Source organism: Tympanuchus pallidicinctus, unplaced genomic scaffold, assembly GCF_026119805.1.
Source record: "Tympanuchus pallidicinctus isolate F22 unplaced genomic scaffold, pur_lepc_1.0 scaffold20, whole genome shotgun sequence".
NCBI classification, from domain to species: Eukaryota; Metazoa; Chordata; class Aves; order Galliformes; family Phasianidae; genus Tympanuchus; species Tympanuchus pallidicinctus.
In genome coordinates, this window is record NW_026294722.1 from 13,929,234 (window position 1) to 13,953,634 (window position 24,401).

The window sequence follows — 24,401 nt, forward strand, 5'->3', positions numbered from 1 at the left end:
CTCCAGCTGAAATCCCTGCCAGCACCCTAAGCTGGCCTCCACCAGGCCAGCAAAGTTTGCCTCAGCTGGAAGCGATGGTCTGCCACCAGCACCATGACAGAATCGTCAGCAGCTCGGGCATTTTGCAGTCAAGCATTAACCCTCCACTTCCTTCCAGAAACACTTTTTATTCATATTCCCCCCTTCTGCAAACCCTGCTCCTTGTGTAAGGCTTGGCAGGAGCTCTGACAGGTTACTTCTCCAAGAGAGACCATCCCTTTGAATTTCTAGCCCAGAACGTTTTAGGTTTTATTGTTGGGAGTGGGATTTTTGATGCTGCATAAATTTCAGCCAGCACCAGAGAGGTCAAGTAGCATGGGCAGCATAAAGAAGGATTCAGAACAGAGATTCACAAAGTTACAGAGGCTTTAAAAAAAAAGAGCTATGATTAAATCTCCTAAATGCAAAGAGCATTTTCTATGATGTTAATTTAATGAGTCAACACTGCTTTCACAGTGCTACCAAGTCCATCCCCCTGCTGTAGCTGCTAGAATCCAGAGAACCCTGTTTCAATTCAGACTAAAAAGTGCAGAATTGCAGGGGCAAGAAGAATAGCTGGACAAGGCAATAAAAGGCCTCCAGAATGGCATGCAAAGGGACCAAGTAACTCACCACTCACAAACAAGACTTGTGGTTTTGGTGCCCACCCACCTGGAAAACCACCACAGAGGCCAGAGTCGTCCCAGCTCCCCTGCACAAGAACACTCCCTGCCAGGGGCCAACAGCCTTATCTGTGCTGCGCACATGGAGCTGGGTGAGCACCTCGTGCCTGGCCACAAGACTTTCCACAGGGCTGGCAGGGGACACAGAGCAGCATGAACATGGGTGTGGGACATTGGTAACAGCACAGGAGCTGCTCGCAGGGACAGGTAGAGCTGGATGCAGGCAGGCCCTTGCCATGCTATGATGGCCAGGCAGTAACAATCAGCCTATGCATTGCTACTGCCTTGCAACAGAGCTGGCAGGCAGCACTGGCAGTGTCAGGGGAATGGGGCAGGCAGGCCCAGGGGATCACTTGCCCCACTGGGCTCCTTGCACTGGCATCATCAAACAGCCTCGTGGTTACAAATTTCAGCCAGGACTGACGTGAACTGAGAGCAGATGGACAGGACTGGAAAGCAGATGGAGAGAAGGAAATTTGGACATAATTTAAAGGCCCTTAAGTGTCTTGTCAGGAAAACACACATTATGGGCAGCTGTCTGAAAGGCAGACAAGCCCATGGCCAAGTGTGAGTGCAAAGCTGGAACAAAAGGGATGCAAAAGGAGGGCAAAACACAGCTATCGTTCACAGGCAAGTCATGACCCACTCAAATCATTGGTGGCACACACAGCCTCCAACTTGCTGGCATGTACTGGTGTGGACAGAGATGGATGTTTTGCCATCTTTTGAATCTTTTGAAGCAAGTAATGCCAGGCCTGGTACTGGCCAGACCTGTGCTGGGGATACGTGTATATGTGTGGCCAGGACACGGAAGGACAACTTGATTTTCTGCCATGTGGGTAAGCTGGGAAAACTCTGTCCCTAAAACAGTCTGCCTTGGACTCATACCACTGGTGGAGAGTGTTTCCTGGTGGTTTCCTTCACCTAGTGCTGCCAGGCAGAAATCCTTGTGCTGGTAGACAGTTAGCTAGTATCTCGTATGCATACTGCTTGCAGCAAAGCAGCAAAATCACCTCGCAGTGCTGTGCCTAGAGGAGATTGCTGATGCTGGGCCACAGTGCCTCAAGATCCGGGATGGCTTGGCCTCACTCTTCATCTCCTCCACCAGGCACCCTTTTTGTGCAATCCTCACACTACCCCACAGCTGCTCGGAGCAGAGGGGCTGGCTCCTGCACTGTGCCTCTGCTGACAAAGGGTCCAACCTTCCACAACTCCACGGCTCTCAGCCCTAAGACTGCCATGGCTTGTGAAGCCATGCTATTGAAATGAGATTGGGAGCTGCTCACCACACACAGCAGGTGGGAAAATGGGGGAAATGAGAGCCAGTTTGCTGTCGGTATACTGGTTTCTGCACCCCTCTGCTGGGCAGTCAGTACCATTGCTAAACAACGCAGCAGTGAATCACAGGGAGGGCAGTAATGGGGGTTGGCAAGAAAAAAGATACCAAAATGCTACTGAAATGAAAATAACTTCATCAAAATTTCAAAATGAGAAAGATGTTGATAATGTCTACTGACAGACAGACTGGAGTCAGTGATAACCTTCCAGGGCCCTATTCTGCATGGAAGCAACAGGCTCAAGTATATTTTCATCAGGAGAATCACTTACAGACAATCGAGCAAGGAATCCTTGTCTGTTCTTCCAGTGATATAAGATGCCAGACAGAAAGCATTTGAAAGTATTCACTTTTACCTCACTGAGCATTCACCTTTTATATTCTCACAAGGTAGCAGAGGTTGGGGACCCAGTCTAGGAGACATCCCAAATCAGAGAATTTTTTGTCCTAAGCACAGACAGCACCACGTGTTTTCTGTGACACTTTATGAAAACAGCAATGTGGCAGCTGTATCTACAGTTCTCACACAGATAGGTCAGTCAATCTTACAAACACATACAGGACAAAATTAAACAACTGACCATTAGATACACTTCCCAAAACGAATAATAATAATAATAATAATAATCATCATCATCATCATCATCATCATCATCATCATCATCATAAAAAGGTCTCATCATGTAATGAGTACTTTGTCTGTGCACAGAATAGATGACATTACTGTGATATTTCTTAGGGACAGGCAGGATGTCCACATGGAGAGTGTATTTTTGCTGTAATCTATGACCATATAGGAGATGTAAACAGTACACATTGCATAGCAGTGCTACTGGGGAGGAGAACAAACACATCTACTGCCCAAGGATATCTATCTCTGCTCATGCGTGTAAGTCCAAGCTGTATAAGGATACCTCCAGACCTATATTGGGTGCCTCTGTTTAGAAAATGGATACAAAGGGAGATGAAACCCTTTTGCAGAAGAGAAAACAAGAGACTGCAAGCTACAAAAGCCAATTGGCTGCCGCCCTTAACTGGGCACTGATGATGCCCAGGGAGTGCCCGCAAAACACGTAAGGACAGCCAAATACACAATAGAAAAAAGTGTTAAAAAGTCACATGCTACCCACTAACACTCAGAAACATTTACTGTCAATTCAGTATATTTGCATGCATCATAGAAACACAGAATCATAGCATGGCCTGAGCTGGAAAGGACCTTAAACATCATAGAGTTCCACTCTCCTGCCATGGGCTGGCTGCCCCCCATCCAGCCTGGCTTTGGGCACCTCCAGGGATGGGACAGCCTGTGCCAGGTGCTCACCGCCCTCTGAGTGGATGTGAGTGTATGTGTCAAGAGGTTCAGTTTTGGTCCAAAGCCCAGGCAGACACTCACAAGTCAGTGACTAGTCTGACCCAGCATGATAGCTCTGAAGGATCTGCTAAGCCACGGTGGATGGATGAGTTGCTTGAACAACAGCCCCTGGGAGCCATGAACATCTCTTGCACCTCTGCTCACTTCAAAACATTTTTTAGTTTGTACCATGACTGGATGATGACAGCTTTTGCAACTCTTTTAACATTTTAACAGTGAATCCATTTTAACTGTGAATCTACTTTAACTACAAATCCATTTTAACTGTGAATACAAACTTACCCTTAGATACCAGTGGCTATGACATTCACCTAAAGAAGCGAGGCAAAATGTGAGCAAAAGAAAAAATCCATTCCTGGCAGCCTCGTGAGGAGCACCCTGAGCTCAGAACCGGGTTCTGTCAGAGATGTGAGAGGGAACTGTTGATCTGAAAGGAAAGTGTAACGGCAACACTACGCTGCTGGCAAGACTGGAGAAAGATCATCAATTTCACGCTGAGAACTCCTTTGACAACAGATTATAAGAAATAATCACTAGGCAAATATTAGTACTCAACAAAACAGACAAATTACATATGTTTTTTATTGGGCTAACAAAAAAAGGCCACTAAAAAGTTACCAGAGCTCTGCTTTGTATCTCACAGATTATGATTAATTACAGACTTCAAGTCTTTGTAACAAGAGAGCCTTTCACCTTTAGCAAGGATGAATTGTAATTTCTTCTTATGATGCTTCTCCCACCATCCACTGTAGAAGCTGTGTGGAAAGACTAATACTTGTCTTCATTTCTCTGTTCCCTCTTTGTCTTAAGTGCCCAAGTAAGCGCATCAGAGGTTTGAACTAGAGAGTTGCAACTTACAGTTCTGTGGAGCCAGTTCATTTGGTGAGCCAGGCCAGTCAATTAACACATTTAAGCCATTTATTCTGGGCTCCCAGGGGTCAGAAACACACATCCCTTTGAAGAAAGATGCGTACTTATGTCAGGAATAAGAAAGGAATAAATTGGGGCATAAGAATAGGACAATACAGAGATAGCAATGGGAAATGGCCCAGGACCACTAATGCAGAAGAAGAAGACAATTGGATCTCATCTGTGTCTCCTGTGAGTAACACCATTAGCAGGCCTGGCCTGTGTAAGAGGTGAGGTTTATCTCTGGTCACTACATACCTGTTTTGCAGCCTCTTCTTGCCTCTCAGGTTTACCAACAGACCGTAAGTGAAGGCTAAGAATATGCCTCTAATCACAGCCGAGACTGGTCATATGGGTCTGACATCTGCCTAGGCAGATTTCTTGCTGTTCTCCTACTAGGTATTGCCTTGACCTTAGCTCGGCCATCAAGCCCCCTGAAGTGGGAGAATATCAGAGGAAAAAGAAGCATTGTGAAAAACAGGGAAGTGATTATGCGGGACAACCAATGGTAAAAAAGGGTAGGGGTGCGGGAATCAAGGATTTCAAAATGTCTTGAAAGTGCACCAGAGGCAGACATTGGACACAGCACCCAGTGAGAAGGCACCATGAAGTCCCTTCGACTCTCAAGTATAGGAACAAAATAACAGAACTGTCATGCTTCGAGATTCAAGCATGACTCCAAGCATGGCTCCTAGCACGACTCCAAGCACTGGGGATCACTTGCCATTCTTTACAGCAGTCGTCTGACAAGAGCTTTGAGATATCGTCCCAAAGCATATAATGGGAGCCCTATGAGGCTTCAAAGGTGCATCACCCCATGACGGAATATCAGTATTGCATATGAAATACGGAACTTCATACAGTTCCATCCTCTGATATTTGCACTTGGTGCACAGGTGTGAAAATTCACTGGAGAAATGGGCACTGTTGCATTGAAGATAACTGCACAATTTCTTCTGCCAATGAATGGGCTTTGCATGTGTTCTAGTCCAGAATCGGAAAGGTCCAGGCAGCACTGCTCCCCTCATCAGCAAGACAAGCTGCTAGGAATGACCCAGACCAAACAGAGATGGAATGGGGCAACTCTCTGTCTTTTGCCATCCTAGACATTCCTTTAAGCCAGTACATGCGTTTTAGTGCTATTTTGACCCTTTCTAGACCTTTCTCTCTTTTATACTTTGTTGTTTACTCATTTGGCTATTTTTTTTCTAACTTGATGTGGCTCTTAGGAGATGGGTTTGTCCAATGGATTTTTTACAGAAACACCAATTTTCATCTGTTTGCCGTGGTTTGCAAAACTTGACACCACTTTGCTTGGGGTAGATAGGCCCCAGTCACAGTTCTTTGCAAGCAAAATACAACCAAGAAAGTGCTGGGACTACTTGTGCTTTTATGCTCCATACAGCCCACAGCCGAGCCGTGTTTCTTTCAATTTTTGCAGCATTGTCTGGACATATTCTCCAAACAGAAAGCAGTGAAATAAACAGCAGCTGAAGTTTTGGTGCTCAGAGGGTGCACAAACAACACTTCTGTCATGAAGAATTCTCTTTTCCTGCTGGAGAGGGGAAAGAAACTCCTTATGCAGAGAGGCAGAGATGCTGCACTTGTGTGACAGGGGCAGGATTTCCATGGGCTGTGTGAAAATACAGAGCAAGCCTTTCCTGAAAAAGCGGTTTAAGGCTCTGATGATGAAGAGTTTCCACTTGCAGGGAAGCCCTCAAGAAGTGGTTTAGCTTTCCTCTTCTCCTTGAACATAAGCAGAGGTTTACACACTGTCAGAAAGCCAGCACAGGCATTTTAACAAGAATTACGTAATTGGTTTGCTTCCTCCAGATGTTAGCATCCAGCTCTCCTTTGCTGTGGGCACTAACACGGACAATTTCACATGAATAATCACAACCAATGTTTTTCTAACTTGGATCCGTGGATCTTTATCCTCTTAATGAGCACGAGTGAAAAATAACAGTAACGGGACGGACAACGGCAGGCAGGGGGAGCTCAGCAGCGATGGGAGCAGCACCAGAGCAGTGCAGCCGCGGGGCCGAGCCGCGCACGTAGGCCGCACGCCCGCACCAGCAGCACAGGCAGGGCGGCGCAGGTCGCGTAGCCACACGACCGGGAGACGCTGCTGCGCACGGGCGGAACGCCGCTCTCACCCAGTCTGCCACCGCCCCGCGCATGCGCACAGGCGGCCCTGCGCCGCGAGCTCCAACACGCGCGGAGGGACGCGCACGCGCGCAGACACACCGCCTTACGCACCTCTCTTCCACCGGCCCGCTCGGGCAGCGCGGTGACGTCACTGGCTCGGCCCCGCCCCTTACCCGCGTTCGCCGTAACGTCCGCTGCGGCCCCGCCCCCCACTATAAAAGCGACCGCGGGCGGCGGGCGCCATTGTGCTGCGGAGCAGGCCGCGGCGTCGCGGCTTGTGGGCTTGGGATCGCACGCTTCCCGCTCTCTGCTCGCCTCTTTCTCTCCCTCTCTTTCTCTTTTTATTCTCTCCCTCCCCTCTCCCCTTCCCTCCCCTTCCGGCCGCGGATATGCCGCGCGTGTACATCGGCCGCCTGAGCTACCACGTCCGGGAGAAGGACATCCAGCGTTTCTTCAGCGGCTATGGCCGCCTGCTCGAGGTCGACCTCAAAAACGGGTGAGCGCAGTCCGCAGGCCGGGAGCGGCCTGCGAGCGCCCGGGCGCGGCCTTCCTTCCCCCCCCCTCCCCACGGCCTCGCGGGGCCGCCCCTCCCCCACACTGGCGGCCCGTCCCGCGCCTCCCGCCGCTGCCGCGTGGCGCCCGCCTCAAAATGGCGACGGCGCGGGGGGAGCGGGGGCGCTGCGGCGGGGCGGCCCTCATCGTCCCGGGCTCGGGAGCCGCCGGCGAGCGGAGCCGAGGCTGACGGAACCATTCCTTTTCACGCAGTTACGGCTTCGTGGAGTTCGAGGACTCCCGCGACGCCGACGATGCCGTTTACGAGCTGAACGGCAAGGATCTGTGCGGGGAGCGCGTGATCGTGGAGCACGCCCGCGGCCCCCGCCGTGACAGGGATGGGTACAGCTACAGCAGCCGCAGTGAGTACGGTCCGTTCTGCGGGGGGCTGCCGGGGCGAGGGCCGGGCGGGGCCGCGCTGGGGGTCGGTCGTGTGCGGGGTACCTGGGCGCCGCTGGGAGCGCTGCCGGCGTTTTGTCGCGGCGCCGCGCTGCGCTCGGGTACCCCGGAGAAATAAGAGAGAATATAAACGGAGCAGTTTTGGCTGCGAAATTGGGGCCTTCTTCTAGAAAGAGTTTCTTGTAGCTTAGAAATAATGTGCTCTGCTAGCCTGTGGGCTCCCCGCTCGTAGGAGCGCTTAGATAAGAGTGGTGTTCCATCGATAATGTTAATGAGTAAATATCGCTGCCTAATTGGGGTAGAAGCAGTCAGTGGTGATGGGTGGGGGAGGATTTCCAGCAGCAGTTTGGTGTATTCGTGGGGCGTGCTGTAAACTTTTCTATGCTCAGCTCACTCGTGTAGCTTCTTGAGGAGCTGAGCTGTGTGCATTACCTGCCCGGTACTGTAACTGAAGTACTGCGGTTTGCTGTTTGGTAATCTCTGAAATGGTGGTGTTTGGGGGGGGTGGGAATCTGTCTTTAAAAGAATCAAATGTATGTTGTTTAAAATTGTTGCATGTTCAATTTCAAACTTTTTAACAAGTCCTTGATGTTTCAATTTAAAAGTGACCAGTGGGGCTGAGGCTGTGTCCACTGAGGCTAAGATGACTGCCTTTCCTGATTGGCCATGGCTTTTCCATACATTGTGTGACCCTTGCCCTATGACCCTTTGGCTGACCTTACCGGAAGCCATGACGACAGCAGCCTTTTGCCATTAGACGCAGGGTGATGGTGAGGATTCCAAGGGTTAGACAAAACTGGTTAAACTGAACTAGGTGACTGTTACCTTGCGTGTTTTGTGGCCAAACCACCACCAAAAACCTCATACTGTGATGTAAGTACTTAGTGTAACTAGTAAACGTTTTTGTAAAATGTAGAAATGCATGTAATCAGTTAAGTTTTATATTTTACAATGTTCTGTAAAATAAAACTTAGCAAGGTGAATCTAATAAGGAGCAGTCACTCTCTAACAGATCTTAGGAAGACAAACTTACAGGATTTCAGTCTGTTTGATTTGCCATTAGTATATATTATGGCAAAATTGCAAGTTTATTGGAGGTGTAGAGAAATAAAGTCCTACTCCAGTAAATATAACTGTTTAACTAACTTTTTCAGAACGTTTTGATTTTCTTCATGCTAGGAGACAATCTAACTTTATTTCTTTGTACAATAAAGGTGGGGGTGGTGGCGGATATAGCAGTCGGAGACAATCTGGAAGAGATAAATATGGACCGCCTGTTCGTACAGAGCACAGACTGATTGTTGAAAACCTTTCCAGTCGCTGTAGTTGGCAGGATTTGAAAGTATGTATTAGTGTTCCACAGTAGAATGTGTTGTGATCTATAGTGGGCAGTAGCTTCCTTTCTGTGTGGATGTTATTTTTGGTGGAAATAATTGAGAGGCATTTGCACATGAGGATTGGCACACACTTAAAGCTTTTTCATCTGCTCAGACTTGTCTCTTAAGCTAATGTAATTGCTGCATGCAAGCATATGAAATGGTTGCATAATTTTCCATCTTCTTTTAAAAGGATTTTATGAGGCAGGCTGGTGAGGTGACCTATGCAGATGCTCACAAAGAACGTACAAATGAAGGAGTAATAGAGTTCCGGTCATACTCAGACATGAAACGTGCCCTGGACAAACTGGATGGCACAGAGATAAATGGAAGGAAGATCAGGCTGGTTGAAGACAAGCCACGGTCAAGCCATAGGCGGTCTTACTCTTGCAGCAGGTCAAGGTAACTTGTGGGATATGTCAGTCTCTGCATCAAGACAAGTTAAATTAAACTAAGAATATACATGTATGTGTGTGCGTGTCTGCAACCTGACCTGAAGTTTACCTTCAGTTGGTGTTTTAGGAATGGGGTGATTGCTGAGAACATTGAGTTGTTCTATATAATGCAGCAAAGTAGGGTGTGAGAGTTTTTACATGATAAGATTAATTGACAGTACACTGTGAGTTGAGGTGGATTAGTGGAATATCTTGATGTGGTTGCTTTGCTGAGAAGTTCTTTAACAGCTTCTCTATGATTAATAGCGGGGCAGGGCACACCAAACAAACATAAGGATCTGCTTGTGTTTGAATGTGTCTAGGTCACGGTCTAGAAGGCGATCTAGAAGCAGAAGTCGTAGAAGTAGGAGCAGCCGCAGCAGGTCCCGTAGTGTCTCTAAAAGTCGTTCCAGGTAAGGGATCCATTGGGATCTATTGTTTTCTGCTAATACAAGAACTGCTGCTTATTAATCGGTAACAACTTAAAGCAGCTAAAGTGTATTTCAGTTCATGCAGAATAAACTGTCTGTCTTTTTGGAAGATCTAAATCCAGGTCACGAAGCAAAGACCGTTCACGTTCCAGATCTAAAAGCCGGAAGTCCAGATCAAAGAGCAAATCAAAACCCAAGTCTGACAGGGGGTCACGCTCTCACAGCAGATCTAAGGAGAAGTCGGAGAAGTCTCGGTCCAGGTCCAGGTCTCGATCTCCCAAAGAAAATGGCAAAGGAGATACTAAGTCTAAATCCAGGTCAAGGAGTAGGTCTCGTTCCAATTCTCCGCAGCAGCAGCCATCTGCCAAGGCTCGTTCAGAGTCACCACCTAAAAGAGCTGCATCGAGGTCCCGTTCCAGATCTCGTTCAAAGTCTCGCTCACGATCAAGATCTAGTTCAAGAGATTAAGACTAGAACTCTCCTCTTACCCTGCACACTATTATGGAACATTTTTCCTACTTGTCAGGCCATTAGTGTTATGTTAGTTCTTCAGAAGTCGGTTTTTTCTCTTGCAGGAGTAAATGGCCTATGAACTAAGTAATGACGCGTAAAGCTTTAATTTGTATCCTGAATTTGAAAACGAGATCAGATGGTGTGGTACAAAGCCGAAAAAGCCCCCCCTCTTTTTTTTTTTTTTTTAGACATTCAGCTAGAGCTTTGATTTTATAGCATTTCTGCTTACCTACTCTAAAGTACAGAGTGGTTTTTATATTAAAAATTGAATATAACACGCTTAAATCTGGGCTTTTTCTTTTTTTCCCATGGTTTTAGAACTATGAGTATCATTGACTCAGCAGGTTTACAGGTTGCTACCGAAGGCAAGATAGTCTTGCTGGACAGATTAGAATTGTCTGGTTTATCTTCATTTGTGGAAGCAGGCTGCAAAGCTGTAAGCAAGAAAATAATCTAGAAAGGCTAGACCAGCAATAAACTCAAGTTGGGGCATTTGTTTCGCATCTTAACTTGCCAAAAGAACATTCCTCCCCAATACTGTGACTGTATTAAAGGTAACAAAGGTACTCTTAACCTGTGTCATGCAGTATTGCTACAGATCATAGTTTTGAAACTTAAAAGAATGAAAGCTTTTTGACGTTTTTTTTTTTTTTTTTGCTTGACTATCAAGTGGCAGTTCAGACACTAATGTGTCTTGGATGTAGCTGAAGTCCACTAGTATGTTGTATGATTTGTCAGCCTTGAAATATCTATTGGATATGAAAACTAGCTAAAATAAAACTCTTTGCTCCCTTTAGACTCATTTATGTTAACATTCTGCTTCAGAACTAAGATTGTATTGTGTTTGAACCTGAACTTTACTGGAAGTGTAATCTCTTCAAGCTAGAGTTCTAGTCTTAATGCTTTGCTAAACCACAGTTGCCAATTCAGTTAAATTGTGGAATAGAACTCATCCTAAAAACTCCCCTTTATAGCTAAATCGATTTTTTTGTAACATGCAACATTAGGACTGCCTTGTACTCTTTATACAATGTGTAGTTTGACTTGTATAAAATTAAATTGGTGACTCAAACTCTTGTGTTTATTGGCTTGCAATGGAATTTTTTTTCTGCCTTAATCTGGGGACATCACTACTTCTTTACACTTCTCCTTGATTAACTACTTTTTTTTTTTTTTTTTTTTTTTTTTTAAGCAAGAAAGTTGGGAGCTTTCAAAATCAAACTTGGTTTTATGCCTGAGATGAGCTGGTCAGCAAACTACAGTTTTTCATTAAGAAATTCTTTAGTTGCTCATTGTCTTTTCCTCAGAACATCTCTGACTTAACAGGATTTTAGAAATCTGTTCAGGTAATTGGATCATGCACAGGAGTTTCTGGTGCATATTCCAGTGCCACCAATGTGATGCTGACTTGCCAGGAGTTGCTTTACCTGAAGATTCCTCATCACAGCTGGAAGGCCTGAGCTTTCTCCTTTTGCCTGCTGTGTACTAGGTGCTGTTCTAGGGATTGACAGATGAGTGAAGTTGGCTGACGTTAAGCACATACCCTAGTGAAACCTGAACTGAAACAATTTCATTTTGTTCTTTGTAGTGGCAAAAGATTCATTACTGTTGTCTGTGTTGTCTATCCCAAGCATGGAAGAGCTGCTCATAATACTTTCCCTTAATACTTTCCCTTCTTTCTTCAACTGTGGGTATTTACTGGGAACTTCAACAGAAGCTGGGTGGATCTAAGATACATGGCTGGAAATATTTTAATCCCTTAAAATTATACTAAAACATTCAATTTCCTTGTTTTCTGGAGGGATGTGTATATATTTTTAGTGTTTCTCAGGATGTAGGTCAGATTTTCTGGAGAGCTACTACCCTTGAATTATACTCCGGGGCTTCTGTAAAATACATGTTCCTCAAAACCATGTTTGTGAGTTAAGAAAAAACTCAGTCTGTTGTATGTGATCAAGTACATTTGAGATCTTTTAGACTTTATAGTTTGGATGAATAATGTCTTAAACTTGAAGAGCATGGAAGCCTTGCATGCATGCAGTCTTTTGCAGCTACAACATGTAGCAGGAAGAATTAAAGGCAAAAGCATTTGGTGTTACTCAGATTTTAACCTGATGTTGGAACCATCTTTTCAGGGATGTGCTTGTTTATTAGGCATGCTGACTTCTTTCTGCATTAGATACAATGCAACATAAACTTGCTTTTGGAAAAAAATGAATGATGAACAATACATGGTCATCAGATATGTAGGACTGATACAAAACGTTCTGTCTTACAGCAAATTTTGAAGGGGAAATCAGTGCTGGTCTGTTAAAGCTTTGGGAATCGCAGTGAATGCACTGCAGTCTGTACCTGGGCTTTCCTTGTTTTCTTCTGTTTGTTTTTAAGTCCTCTCCCCTTAAATGTTGTTTTGGCGCACATCACAGAACCACCAGGATTGGAAAAGACCCCGAAGATCATCCAGTCCAACCATCCACCTGCCACCACATTGGCCTTTTGTGTGATGTAAAGTACCTGCCTTAAACCCAGATGGTGGAAACACCTCGTCCGTGCTGTGTCTGGAACTGCTGATAAGCAGTAGGACAATTTGTGCTTCATGTGGGTGCTCTTCAGCTTTGGAAGGGAATTGAAACCTTGTTGCAGAGAAGCTGCACTACAGTCAGTGGTCAGGACTAGTTGAGATTCCTGGATCTGCACAACAGGAAATAATTCACTGCTCAAGTAGGAGCTGTGGCAGTGTGTTTGCAATTTCTTCCTTAGAGAGAGGAATGCCAATGACTCTTATACCGCAGTGGGCTATCTGGTAATACACTATTGCTCAGGGCTTCGTGCTGACTTGATTGTATTTGCTTTAACTTAATCTGCCTTGCCTGCCAGTGTCAGTATGTCAGAAGAGGATTCCTTTTTTTCCCAGCTCAGGAAGGGCCTTCCTCTCATGTTCTAGCTCTGCTTTAATGGAGAAGAAAATAAAACAATGCACCAGGTCTGATGAAGAAAGTTGCAAAATATGATTATTCCTGAACTGGGTAGATGATAAGCCTGAAGTTAAGTTAGTGATTGAGGTTGGAGCACATGTTGAGCATCTAACTGTTTAGTAGTTTGATACTCCAAAACCAGTGAATGGGGCAGATCTGTAGAGATGCTTCCTCAGCAGTGCCAAGGCCTGGGGGCAATTACATTGGCCTTTGCAACCACAACACTTCATTTTCAGAAGCTGTTAGCACTACTACTGAAGTCCACACAAGTTGTCCTGCTTCTGCATGCCACCATGAAAATGTCTTGCTTCCAGCATACCTTAATAGGCAGCCATGTAGGCTTGTTTCACGGTAGGTGTTCAGAAATCACTTCTTAAATGCAGGAAATGAACTAAACAAGCTTGCTGTGCTTGTTACTTCATACCTGGTATGAATTATTTCTAATTCTTAAATCTAATTTGTTAGCACTATAAGGAGAGCAGTGATTAATGTACTCTTCAGTCAAAGAGTGAATCTGGGGATATGTTCAGATTGCAAACAGTAAGTTGAGGAGTCTGCAAAAAAAAAAAAAAACACCAAACAAAACCAATTGAGCAATGTTCCATTACCCCCGTGAGAGAACATGGAAAACTTCGCAAGATACATAGTTAAAATTTTCCTGCAACAGAGTTAGCAGATCTTTGCTGTATTTCTTGTTTGCTTTTCAATGCTGAAAGGAATGCACTACTTTAAAAGGTGAAAAGAAAAACTCTTGTGTAGTGGCAGATATGAACAGTTCACAAACTGACCTATTTTTCCCACACTTAGTTTTGTGTTTAGCTGGAAGGAATCAAGTAGCTAAACTCTCAAAGCTTTACACTTACTTGTGCTGGATGTGAATGTTGGAGGGGAAGTTCATTTGCTTCTACATGATTTTGTGGGGTTTGAGCTCAGCTCAATAAAAATCTGCAGTCGACTTCTCTGAAATGGCTCAAACCCTTTTAGTGGCATCTTTCAATAATGATCTGAGCTGGTTAGCTAAATACAAGCATAGGGGCATCATAGCAGTTGGTGTGATACATGCTGCTGTACAAGTAGTGATAGTAAGTTGATGCATACAGCTAACACACATTTTAGAATGTTTTTTTTTCAATGGTTCATAGCTCTGAATAGGGTTTGGGGTAATTATGACTCCAGGGGTGCATCATTTTACAGGAAGCTGCTTCTGTGGGACAGTTATTTGGATTTAGGAATCTCCAATGTTTACAAAATGAGTGAAGATGTTCCATTTTAAAAAGCAAAATTCTTAAATTTTCCTCAAGTGTTTTGACTTACTGGGACCTGACAGTTCTGTGATTTCAGTGCAGAATACTGAAAATAATGGAGAGGAGAGCTCTGCAGGTGAATCTGCAGTTGAAAGTGATTGAAAGATGCAGCTTATAATCATGGATAGTGCTGTGGGTGGAATTGGACAAATACTCCCTGGTCTGTGCATCTGGAATAGGATTGCATTGTGTTTAAAAAGTAAATATTACTGTTTAGTAGATGTGTGATAGCTCATGTCTCATCTGCTTGGTGTGATGATGTACAGTTGCACCTGATTGATTTGCAAGCAGGAAAAACATTGCTTCTAGAAACAGGTAAAGTGGAAAGCCTTTTCGTTACACAGTGCTTCTGCTTAGCATCAGCCACCAGCATTGCTGCTCAGCATCAATGTGAGATGAAAATAACGCAGCAAATAGTTTCTTGGGATCGTAGTGGCACAGTGACATTGCAGTTAACCTGTGGAGCAGCAGTGGTTTGCACGTGGATGGTGCTTGGGATGGCAGCTCCTGTTCTGAGCTGACTGGTAGGGCCATGCTGCTCAGTGCAGGGTTAAGTGTTGTGAGGAACTAAGAGGAGCAATGTGTTGAAAGAGCCATTTAAAAGTAAATATAAACATTGCAAAGAACTAAATTGGAATAAAAAGAGGCTGTCATAACGGAGGTTGCAGAAAGGGCAGTTGAGGCACAGGGAAGTGGAACAGATACGTAGAACACCAGTGTAGTACAGCAGCCGGAAGGTTCACAGAACCCTCATGGTTTGGGGTTGTTTTGTTTTGTTTTGTTTTTGCCAATACCAGCTGTTCCTCAGGTGTTCAGCATTCTTGAATTTGTAACTTTTTTAAAAATTGGCAAATATTGCCAAGAACAGAGGACCTGCGGTGTGTGCCTTCAGTGCAGGGTGAGTTCTGGCTGCTTTTGCAGTGATGGACGTCACTGCTCTTCATTGAATCTGTTTGAACCTCCTACTGCAGCATAAATGCATTATGGGATGACTGTCTTCCCTGTTTTAGTACAAGTGCTTACTCAAAAACAGGAAAGAAGGCAGTGCCAGCAGAGGAGACACCTGTCAGTTGTTTGCTGATTGCTTGATCAAGCTTCGGCACCTTTTTTAACATGTTAAAAGTTTTGGAGTGCACAAATTCAGGCACGTTGAAGTGGCAGGGAGTCTATAGCAACAGCTTGCTCCTGTGCTGTCGTTGTTGGCCTGCTTCGGATGGGGTTTAAGGGGCCGGTTGTGTGGTCCTGCAGCTCTATTTATATTGTACGAGGTAGGTACTTTACCAGCCGTGATGGGTTTGATTGCTCTTCCTGCCCAATGTAACCCAATTTCGAGCTTAAATTTCTAAGAAAAAGGAGTGAAAATGCCATTTGGGCCACGTCGCTGCCCCAAATAGCCTGTGGGAGCCTGGAGCTCAGCCCCGCAGTTCACGTTGTGAGGACCGAGCACTTCGTGCCTGTTCGCTCCTGCTGCAGGCCGGGGGGAACGGAAGGACGGGGAAGCAGAGACGGATTCACCGCTATCGCCGCAGCTCACGGACGTCCCGAGCGCAGCAGAGCTGCCGCCGACAGCCGGGCCGCGCCTGGAGCCCTCCCGGCCGCCTTCCCCCGCTCCGCGGCGTGCGCCGTGCCCGGGCGTTGCCGTCGGGCCTCTCCCCGAAATCGCGCGGCCGGACCGGGAACCGACGGTGCGGCGCCGAGGAATGCGCGGGTTGCCATGGCGACGGCGCTCATTAAGTGCATACATTCCCAACCTGCCCAATTACCGCCCCCTCCCCCCGCACACTCTCACTCACGCACACGCCCGGCCCTCCCGGCGCGGGGCTCCGCAGCTCCGGGCCGCGCGGGCGCCGCGGAACGCGGCCCAACCCGCATCTGCGCAACGCGCTCCCTGCAGCGCGAGCACCGCCCTGAGCGGGTCGGCAGCGCCGTTGCCGGTAAGCAGCGCCGTGCGGGTCAGCGGGGCGGCGGAGGGCGCCGCCAAGCCTGGGCCTGCGGCGGCGCTTCCCGGCACTTCGGGCCGGGCGCTGCGGCCCGCGCGGGTTTCGCCTTGGTTTCTATTTATTTATTTATTTATTTATTTTCTTTCTTTCTTTCTTTTTTTCTTTCTTTCTTTCTCCTCGAAGGGCAGCGGGCGGCGGGGCGGGAAGAGGGCGCGGGTCGGAGCCCGGCGGGCAGCGCCTTCCCGCGGCGCTCCGCTCCGCTCCGCGCCGCCCCCTGCAGACGGGGCGGCCCCGGCGCACCCCGCGGGGAGGGGAAACTCCGCCATTTTCGCGCTGCGAAAAAAAGCCGTGCCCTTAGGAGATCGGGGGGTGCGGGCGGGCGGCCCCCAGCGCAGGGCACTCGCCCGGGCCCGTGGAGCAGCGCGGGGTAGGGTTTGCCCCGCATCGCCGCGCGCCCGTGCCGCGGCATCGCAACGCGGTGTTTTGTCTTTATACGAACGGCTATTCCAAACAATGGGGGGCGTATCTTACAAAAAAAAAAAAAAGTAGGTGTGGGTGCGCATTTCTCCGGCAGGAGGGCAGGAGGTCTCATCGCTGCCCCGCGCCGCCGCACCCCGGCCGGCTCTCCCTCCCGCAGCGCAGCGCGGGGCTCCGCCGGGGCAGAGACGCGAGGAGTGCCTCACTTACGCGTCGGGTCGCGAGGCGGCACGTTGGTTTGGATATCCGCAGGCAGCGCGTTTGTGTCAGCTGGAAACAGCTGCAGGAGTACCAAAAAACGTTGGTTTTTTTGTCAGAGGTCTGAAACTTATCCTCTCATTCCTTTATCAGAACGAAAAGCAAGGTGCCTAGTTTTTGCCATTCACAGTACCGTGTTCAGCCAGCTTCACAAAATGCATTATGTTATTTGCTGTCGCTTGAGCTTGCAGTAATTTAACTTTCATTCCAAACACTGCTGTGATTTGAAACATAGCGCAGATAAGCTATTTTTCACCTTGAAGACACATATGTGGCTCATTTAAATGAGTATCAAATCTACCAAAAATGCTCCATCTCCAACTAATGGCACCAGCTTTCCTTTTGATTCCATACATGCCGTGATTTCATCTCACAGATTGTAAAATCTTGGGAGCATTTCCCACCCCCCAGCCATCTTCCTTCAGAAGGGCAAATGATGTCCCTTGGACTTAATGCAATTCACAGTACTGATGATGATTTGCACAACGTTATCCATGTTTAAGGCTCTTTCGCACATACATTTCCTTGATGTTTGGTGATAACCATCAGATGTGAGTTGCTGGCAGCGCTGGTGTTGTCTTCTATTCATTTTACAAATCCCCCTTTCACTAGCCATCACTGGGCACCATCAGCAGCTGTGCCAGATACGTTGATAGTTTAGGAAAACTGTTCTCGTGTCATTTTTACTGCTTTATACAAAGGGAGGGATTTAGTTGTGTCTCAATGGCACCAAAGCAGTGATGTGATATTCGTTGTCAATACTTCTAAGAAAAATGGCAAGCAGAGCCGTATCTGTAGCATCAGAACTTTAATCTCTTGCCAAGGAGTAAAACTTGAAGAGAGCAGCTTTACTCTCCAAATTTCTTCCTCTGGATTTTCCTGTTTCTTCGTTTACCAAACACTGCTCAAGGAATGCCCTGTCAGTGGGTTTGATGTTCTGTGCAATCAGATGTGCTTCTGCATGACGAGTGTTCATAGAAGTCATACGAGCTGTAACAACGAACACTGAGATGACACTTCTAAGTTCCACTCTTTTTTCTCAACAAAACGTTCCTTGGTAGGCATCAGGTTTGGCAGCATGGTGTTGCGCATCATGTCTTCTTGAATTTGTCACGGATTTATTTCTACATCTGAATCTGTGCCAAGGGGCACAAACGCGGGAGACAAAAGAGAAGAAAAAAAACTACCCTACCTATTAACAGTTCGCCCTGTGACTAATGAGGCCAGGCACGTGGCGGGCCGTGAGCCGCGGGAGGGGGGGGGGAAGGGAGCCTAGCAAATGGATCTAACAAAGAAAAAACAACGGCAGCGATCTGAGGAGGAACGGTAATTTACTAGATCTAACAAAATCTAACCAAATGAGAGAAACAAGAGTTTCCAAAATACGACAAAGCATCCGAGCAGTCGCCCTGCAGCACTCCGCATGGAAGCACGTGCTTTTTTCCTCGCGGCAAACCGAGAGCGAGCAGCCGCTGTCCTGCCAGCAGCTCCGCCTTGCCTCCTCTGCCCGCCAGGTCCTCCGGAGCGCCGCTCCTCCCCTCCCATCCGAGGACCCAAAATGCTCAAAAAGGCTGTCCACAGAAGCAGAGCGTGAGCTCTTTAAGTCCCATGGTTTTACATGATGTTCTGATGTGGAATACTGACAACAAAAATCACAAAGCCACAACAGAATTGTAAGCTTTGATAACAGACGTAATTTTGTTGCTAATGAAGTGTTGTGCCCTATTAATTGTCTTGACAAAAAGCTGTTCATCTGTCCATTTTTCTGGGAACGCTTCTCTTTCATCCACAGTTTTTCTCTCCTGTCTTGTTCCCTGTTGAGAGGGCAGTTGGTAGATAGAAGAAGATAGTAGCACTGGCACACCTGCCCAACACCTGGGTGATCTAGGATAGTTTTTATTTAATGAATTTGAAGATAAAAGATGGTATTTCCAAATGTGGACCATAAATTGTGGGCCATATTTCAGTTATCTTTGGATGCATCTGCCTGCTTGTAAGTGGTAGAGAATAGCAGGCTGGGATGTTGCGGGCAGTGCGCAGAGCAGGAGTTGGCTGGTAAGGTCCCATGCTCATCCCAGGATGGCATGTGAGATCACCAGTAACTGTGTGTTCTCCCTGTGTGTGCCTGTGAGCCATGGCTCCAGAAACATAGGCCTGAGACCTGGTCTCAGTGACAGTGATGCTCAGTGCTCCTGGAGCTGACCAACGGGAGAGCAGTTCCAAGGGCTGCTGCTTTGTTTGCTGCGTCTGAACTGTGCCATACTCCCTCCCATTTCTGTATTAGAATCATAGAATTGTTTGAATAGGAAGGATCCCTTAAAGGCCATCTTGTTCAACTCCTCTGCAATGAACAGGGACATCTACATTTCCATCAGGTGCTCAGAGCCCCGTCCAGCCTGACTGTGTGCGTCTCCAAGTACGGGGCATCTACCACTTCTCTTGGCAACCTGTCCCAGTGTCTCGCCACCCTTACTATAAAAATCTTCTTCCTTATATCAAATCTAAATCTCCTCTCTTTTAGTTTGAAATCATTTGCCCTTGTCCTATCACAAAAGAGTTTGCTAAAGAGTCTGTCCTCTTCTCCATCATCCTTTGACAGTCCTTGGCTTACCGAGATGTCCCAGTGGACTGGAGACTGGCACATGTTATTTCCGTCTACCAAAAGGGCTGGAAAGATGATCCTGGTAGCTCAGACCTATCAGTCTCACCTCAGTGCTGGGAAGGTTATGGAACAGATAATCTTGGGAGCCATCCTGGACCAGTTAAAGGTCGACCGGGGGATCAGGCGAGGCAGCATGGGTTTATGAATGGTAGATTCTGCTTGATAAACCTGATGTCATTCTATGGCGAGGTGACCTGCTTAGCAGATGAAGGTGAGGCTGTTGATGTGGTTGACCTGGACTTCAGTAAAGCCTTTGACGCTGTCCCCCACAGCATCCTCATGGAGAAGCTGGCTGCCTGTGGTTTGGCTGGGCGTGCACTCTGCTGGGTGAAACACTGGCTGGATGGCTGGGCCCAAAGAGCTGCGGTCAGTGGAGTTAAACCCAGTTGGCTGCCCATCACGAGTCATGCCCCCCAGGGCTCAGTGCTGGGGCCACTCCTATTTAACAATTTTATTAATCATCTTGACAAGGGAATTGAGTGCACCCTCAGTAAGTCTGCAGATGACACCAAGTTGGGAGGGAGCATTGATCTGCCAGAGGGGAGAAAGGCACTGCAGAGGGACTTGATCGACGGGCCAAGGCTACGAGTATGAGTTTCGATAGAGCCAAGCGTTGGGTGCCTGATGCAAAGGGACCTTGGTGTACTGTTGGACAGTTGTCTGAATATGAGCCAGCAGTGTGCCCAGGTGCCAAGAAGGCCAATGGCATCCTGGCTTGGATCAGGAATGGTGTGGTGAGCAGGACTAAGGAAGTCATCCTGCCCCTATTCTCAGCACTGGTGAGGCCTCACCTCGAGTGCTGTGTTCAGTTTTGGGCAACTCCCTACAGAAAGGACATGGAGGTGCTGGAGCAGGTCCAGAGAAGGGCAGCAAGGCTGGGGAAGGGCTTGGAGAATATGTTCTATGAGGAGAGACTGAAGGAACTGGGGCTGCTTAGTCTGGGGAAGAGGAGGCTGAGGGGAGTCCTTACTGGTCTCCTCAAATACCTGAAAGGTGCTTACAGCAGAACAGGACTGCTCTCTTCTCACAGGTGACAGGTGACAGGACGTGGGGAAATGGCCTCACGTTGCACCAGGGGAGGTTTAGGTGGGATATCAGAAAAAACTTCTTTACAGAAAGGGTTGTTAAGCACTGGAACAGGCTGCCCAGGGAGGTGGCTGAGTCACCTGGATGTGTTAAAAAACCGTTTGGATGTGGTGCTCAGGGACATGATTTAGGGGAGGGTCGTTAGATTTAGGGTAATATGGTTAGGTCGTGGTTGGACTTGAAGATCTTTAACGTCTTCTCCAACCTGAGAATTTCTATGATTCTGTAATTATTATTTTAAAGTCCTCCTTTAGGTACTGCAGACTGCTCTCAGCTCTCCCCACAGCCTTCTCTTCTCCATGCTGCACAGCCCCAGCTCTCTCAGCCTGTCCTCATAGGAGAGGTGTTTCATCCCTGGCATCGTTTTTGTGGCCCTCCTCTGGGCACACTTCAGCAGCTCCATGTCCCCGCTGTGCTGCAGACTTCACATTTGGATACAGTACTCCAGAAGGGGTCTCAAAGTGTTGAGATGACAGAATCCTGCTGGCCATACTTCTTTTGATGCAGCCCAGGATAAAGTTGGCTTTTTGGGTTTTGCGGGCACATTGCTGGCTCATGACCAGCTGCAATCCACCAGTACCCCGAGGTCATTTTGGCAGGGCTGCTCTCAATCCTTTCATCCTCCAGCTTGTATCAATAGTGGGGGCTGCCGTGACCCAGGTGCCAGACCTCACGCTTGCCTTTGTTGAACTGCTTGAGCTTGTGTAAGTCTCTTTGAATGGCAATATTCACAGCATCTGTTCAGTAATTTGAAATGTGCAATACAAAAACAGCCTCTCATCACACTGAAGGACATTTCATCCTGTTTTGTGATGTTTTTAATAGCCACAGCACGGAGAAGGGCAATGGAGGCAGCCTCAGTCCATTCCAAACTTCATCCTCTGCTGGATCAAAAACTTGAAGGGTTTTGAGGCTTTTTTTACCTCCAAATGATTTATTATTATTATTGTAGGTTTAAAGCAGCAATCAGGTTTGGAAGGGAAGAGGTATAGTGTGCTTGCCTTTACCACTGGGCCACCTGCTGGGTGTGCTTCTGTATCAGTATGGAGCAAATACTATTACAGTGCCATTAGTCTCATAAAACATCTGCTCTGGGCAATGCCAGATGAAGAGGAGCATCCAAGGAAGCAACTCCCAGACCACTGTGTCTCCCAAATGCTGTTTTTCCCCATGCAGTTTTAACGTGATCCAAAGTATTGCTATTTCTTAATGGCTCCGTTTTGTCACTGGAGGTAGTTAACAGTACATATTTCAGCTTGGGATTTCTCTAGTGGTTCCAAGTCTCTCTCGTACTTCGGGGAGCCTGGAACTGGACCCACCACTCCGGGTATGGCCCAGCAGTGCTGAGCACAGGAGAGGTGTCCCCTGCTGGCTCACTCCTCATGCAGCCCAGGATGCCATCAGCCTTCTTTGTGGCAAGAGCATGCTGCTGACTCTTGGTCAACGTGGTGTCCATGAAGTCCTTTCCTGTAAATCTGCTTCCCAGACAAGCGGTGCACAGCATGGATTAGCGCAGAACTGAAAGATGTTTTACTTTCTCAGAAGCCACAAAGCCAATAAGTACGTGATATGGTTTTAGATATAGCTGTTTAAAATCAATTATGTGATGAGAAGATACACATTTTGACTGCGCTGTGCTTTGTGAAGTGCTGATTGTTGGGGATATACAGTGACTCTGAGCTGAGAGCTGCTTTTCTCTTTGCTCCATGATGGCCCATTCCACAGAGTGTAACCCTCCTCTTTGCAAAGAGATCATCCCTTGGCTTTGCTGTGGGCTTGTGAGAGTTAAAGGGTGAGGTTGCAGTAGAGGTGGGGGCTCTTCTGCATAGCAACAATAGATACGGCAGCTTTCTGAGTCCTGGTGCTGCTGGTCCAGAGCAGTGGTGTCTGAAGCCTAACATTTTTTGTTTGATGAGTTAGAAACTTCAGTAGGAGCAGAAGCAGAGAATTCTAGTTGCCTTATAATGTGTTTTGTGGCCAGTTTCCTGTGTGTGTGTGCTGTGGTCAGCTGTCCTCAGTAAATTCAGCTCATTCTCTGTGCTGACACCTTCCCCTGTGAGGTGAGGGCAATCCAGGGACCTTGTTCTCTGTGTAGATTCCCAGACATGAAGGTTTTACTACTAGGGACCATTATTATGGAGACATCTATCTTGTTGTCAAAACTGGTTGAAATACGCTGGCAGGGTCTGTTTGCAGACAGATGGCTGTATACCCATACACTGAGAGCATGATTGCAAAAACTGCTGTACTGGAGGAAAGCAGCCAAGAAAGAAGGCGTTTCTGGATGAAAGTTTTCTTGACGGTCTGTGATATATTATTCTTTCCAGCTTGCCTATTGTGGTGGCCTTTGTGGAGACCACAAATCAGCCATACATGCATGGCTGGAGTGTCCTAGAATGGCATTTCTCCTTTCTGGGTTTTTTGTTAGACTGAGCAGGAGCATGAGGTTCTTTTTTTGTTCCTCAGCAGAAGGTAAGAGAGAGGAATGAGTGTGCAGAGTTTTCAGACAGGGGTTCACAATACAGGTGAGGCACAGCACAATGGTTCACCACCAGCCCACCACTGCCCAGCCAGTCCCTGAGCAACAGCAGCCCACCTGGCCACTTGCCCCATGTTTATTGTTCTGCCTGATGCCATATGGCATGGGATATCCCTTCAGCCAGTTTGGATCAGCTGTTCTAGTTGTGTCCCCTCCCACCTGTTTATGCATACCTGGGCAGGGGCAGCACAACTGGCAGATCCCCAAGTGTTGACTGGGTGGTTTAGTCAATGTACCCTATTGTCTGAATGTCTCAGCACTCTTTGCTCAGAATGTAGTGTTTAACAGTCCATTGTATCATTAGATTTTATGGAGGCTGGTGTGTGACAGGGGATGTGATGTACCCACTCAATGCCATGCTCTTTAGCCTAGACATTTTTGAGGTTGCTTTGGAAAAATGAGTCCTGCTGTGTGGTTCAGTTCTTTCTTGGGTGCTGTGTTGCCAGAAGACTTGCTTTCAAGGGCCCAGGATATTTTTTCAGGCATTGGCATTAGGGCATGGAGAAGATTTCCCGCTGTCCAGTGGTTGCTTCCACCACTGTGAGCACATGATATTTGCCTTGATGGGTTTGTGGTGGTGTGTCAGCCTCCATTCTCAATTAGACTTCCTCAGTGGCCCTATGGGACTACTAAAGTTTAAAGAGTGACTGGATCTCGTTGATTACTCATTGTATCTCCAATCAGCTAATGGATGGGAATGGGGGAGTATTGATTGGTGCAATATTGTTGCCAGTGGATTGTTGTGGCAGCAGACATTACCTGCTGTTTTTCAACCTTTAGCCACTGCAGAGCAGAAGGGTCATTTGAGAGGCTGGGCAAAGTGGACAGATGTTTAATCTCCATGTCCAGGGACAGATGTTTAATCTCCATACCAAAAGCCCACTGTGTGAGCCTTTTGGGTCCTTAAAGGATGCATGGAGCCTCTGGGCCAGTCACAATGGGGTGCTTTTGCCAATCCTTCCCGTTAGGCTCGCTTTGCCATCCAG

The 24,401-nt window shown here is 47.2% G+C and overlaps 1 protein-coding gene across 2 annotated transcripts; it reads left to right on the plus strand.

The window, feature by feature from the left end:
• Positions 1-6,698: 6,698 nt before the first annotated feature.
• Positions 6,699-11,246, plus strand: SRSF6 (serine and arginine rich splicing factor 6). 2 transcript variants are annotated; one of them, XM_052683703.1, is made up of 6 exons: positions 6,699-6,965; positions 7,235-7,392; positions 8,635-8,762; positions 8,990-9,198; positions 9,554-9,643; positions 9,772-11,246. In XM_052683703.1, the coding sequence occupies exons 1-6, from the start codon at positions 6,859-6,861 to the stop codon at positions 10,127-10,129; spliced, it is 1,050 nt and encodes a 349-aa protein (XP_052539663.1). In that variant the 5' UTR covers positions 6,699-6,858; the 3' UTR covers positions 10,130-11,246. The 2 variants fall into 2 exon arrangements, with proteins under 2 accessions (XP_052539663.1, XP_052539664.1); XM_052683704.1 differs by having other exon boundaries at positions 7,235-7,383.
• Positions 11,247-24,401: the final 13,155 nt, after the last annotated feature.

Bases quoted from the DNA above. Each gene is read 5' to 3' on its own strand.
- SRSF6 (XM_052683703.1), top strand. From the start codon at position 6,859: ATGCCGCGCGTGTACATCGGCCGCCTGAGCTACCACGTCCGGGAGAAG. The intron at 9,199-9,553 runs GTAACTTGTGGG...GAATGTGTCTAG, and splicing joins TACTCTTGCAGCAGGTCAAG to GTCACGGTCTAGAAGGCGAT. The intron at 9,644-9,771 runs GTAAGGGATCCA...TCTTTTTGGAAG, and splicing joins GTCTCTAAAAGTCGTTCCAG to ATCTAAATCCAGGTCACGAA.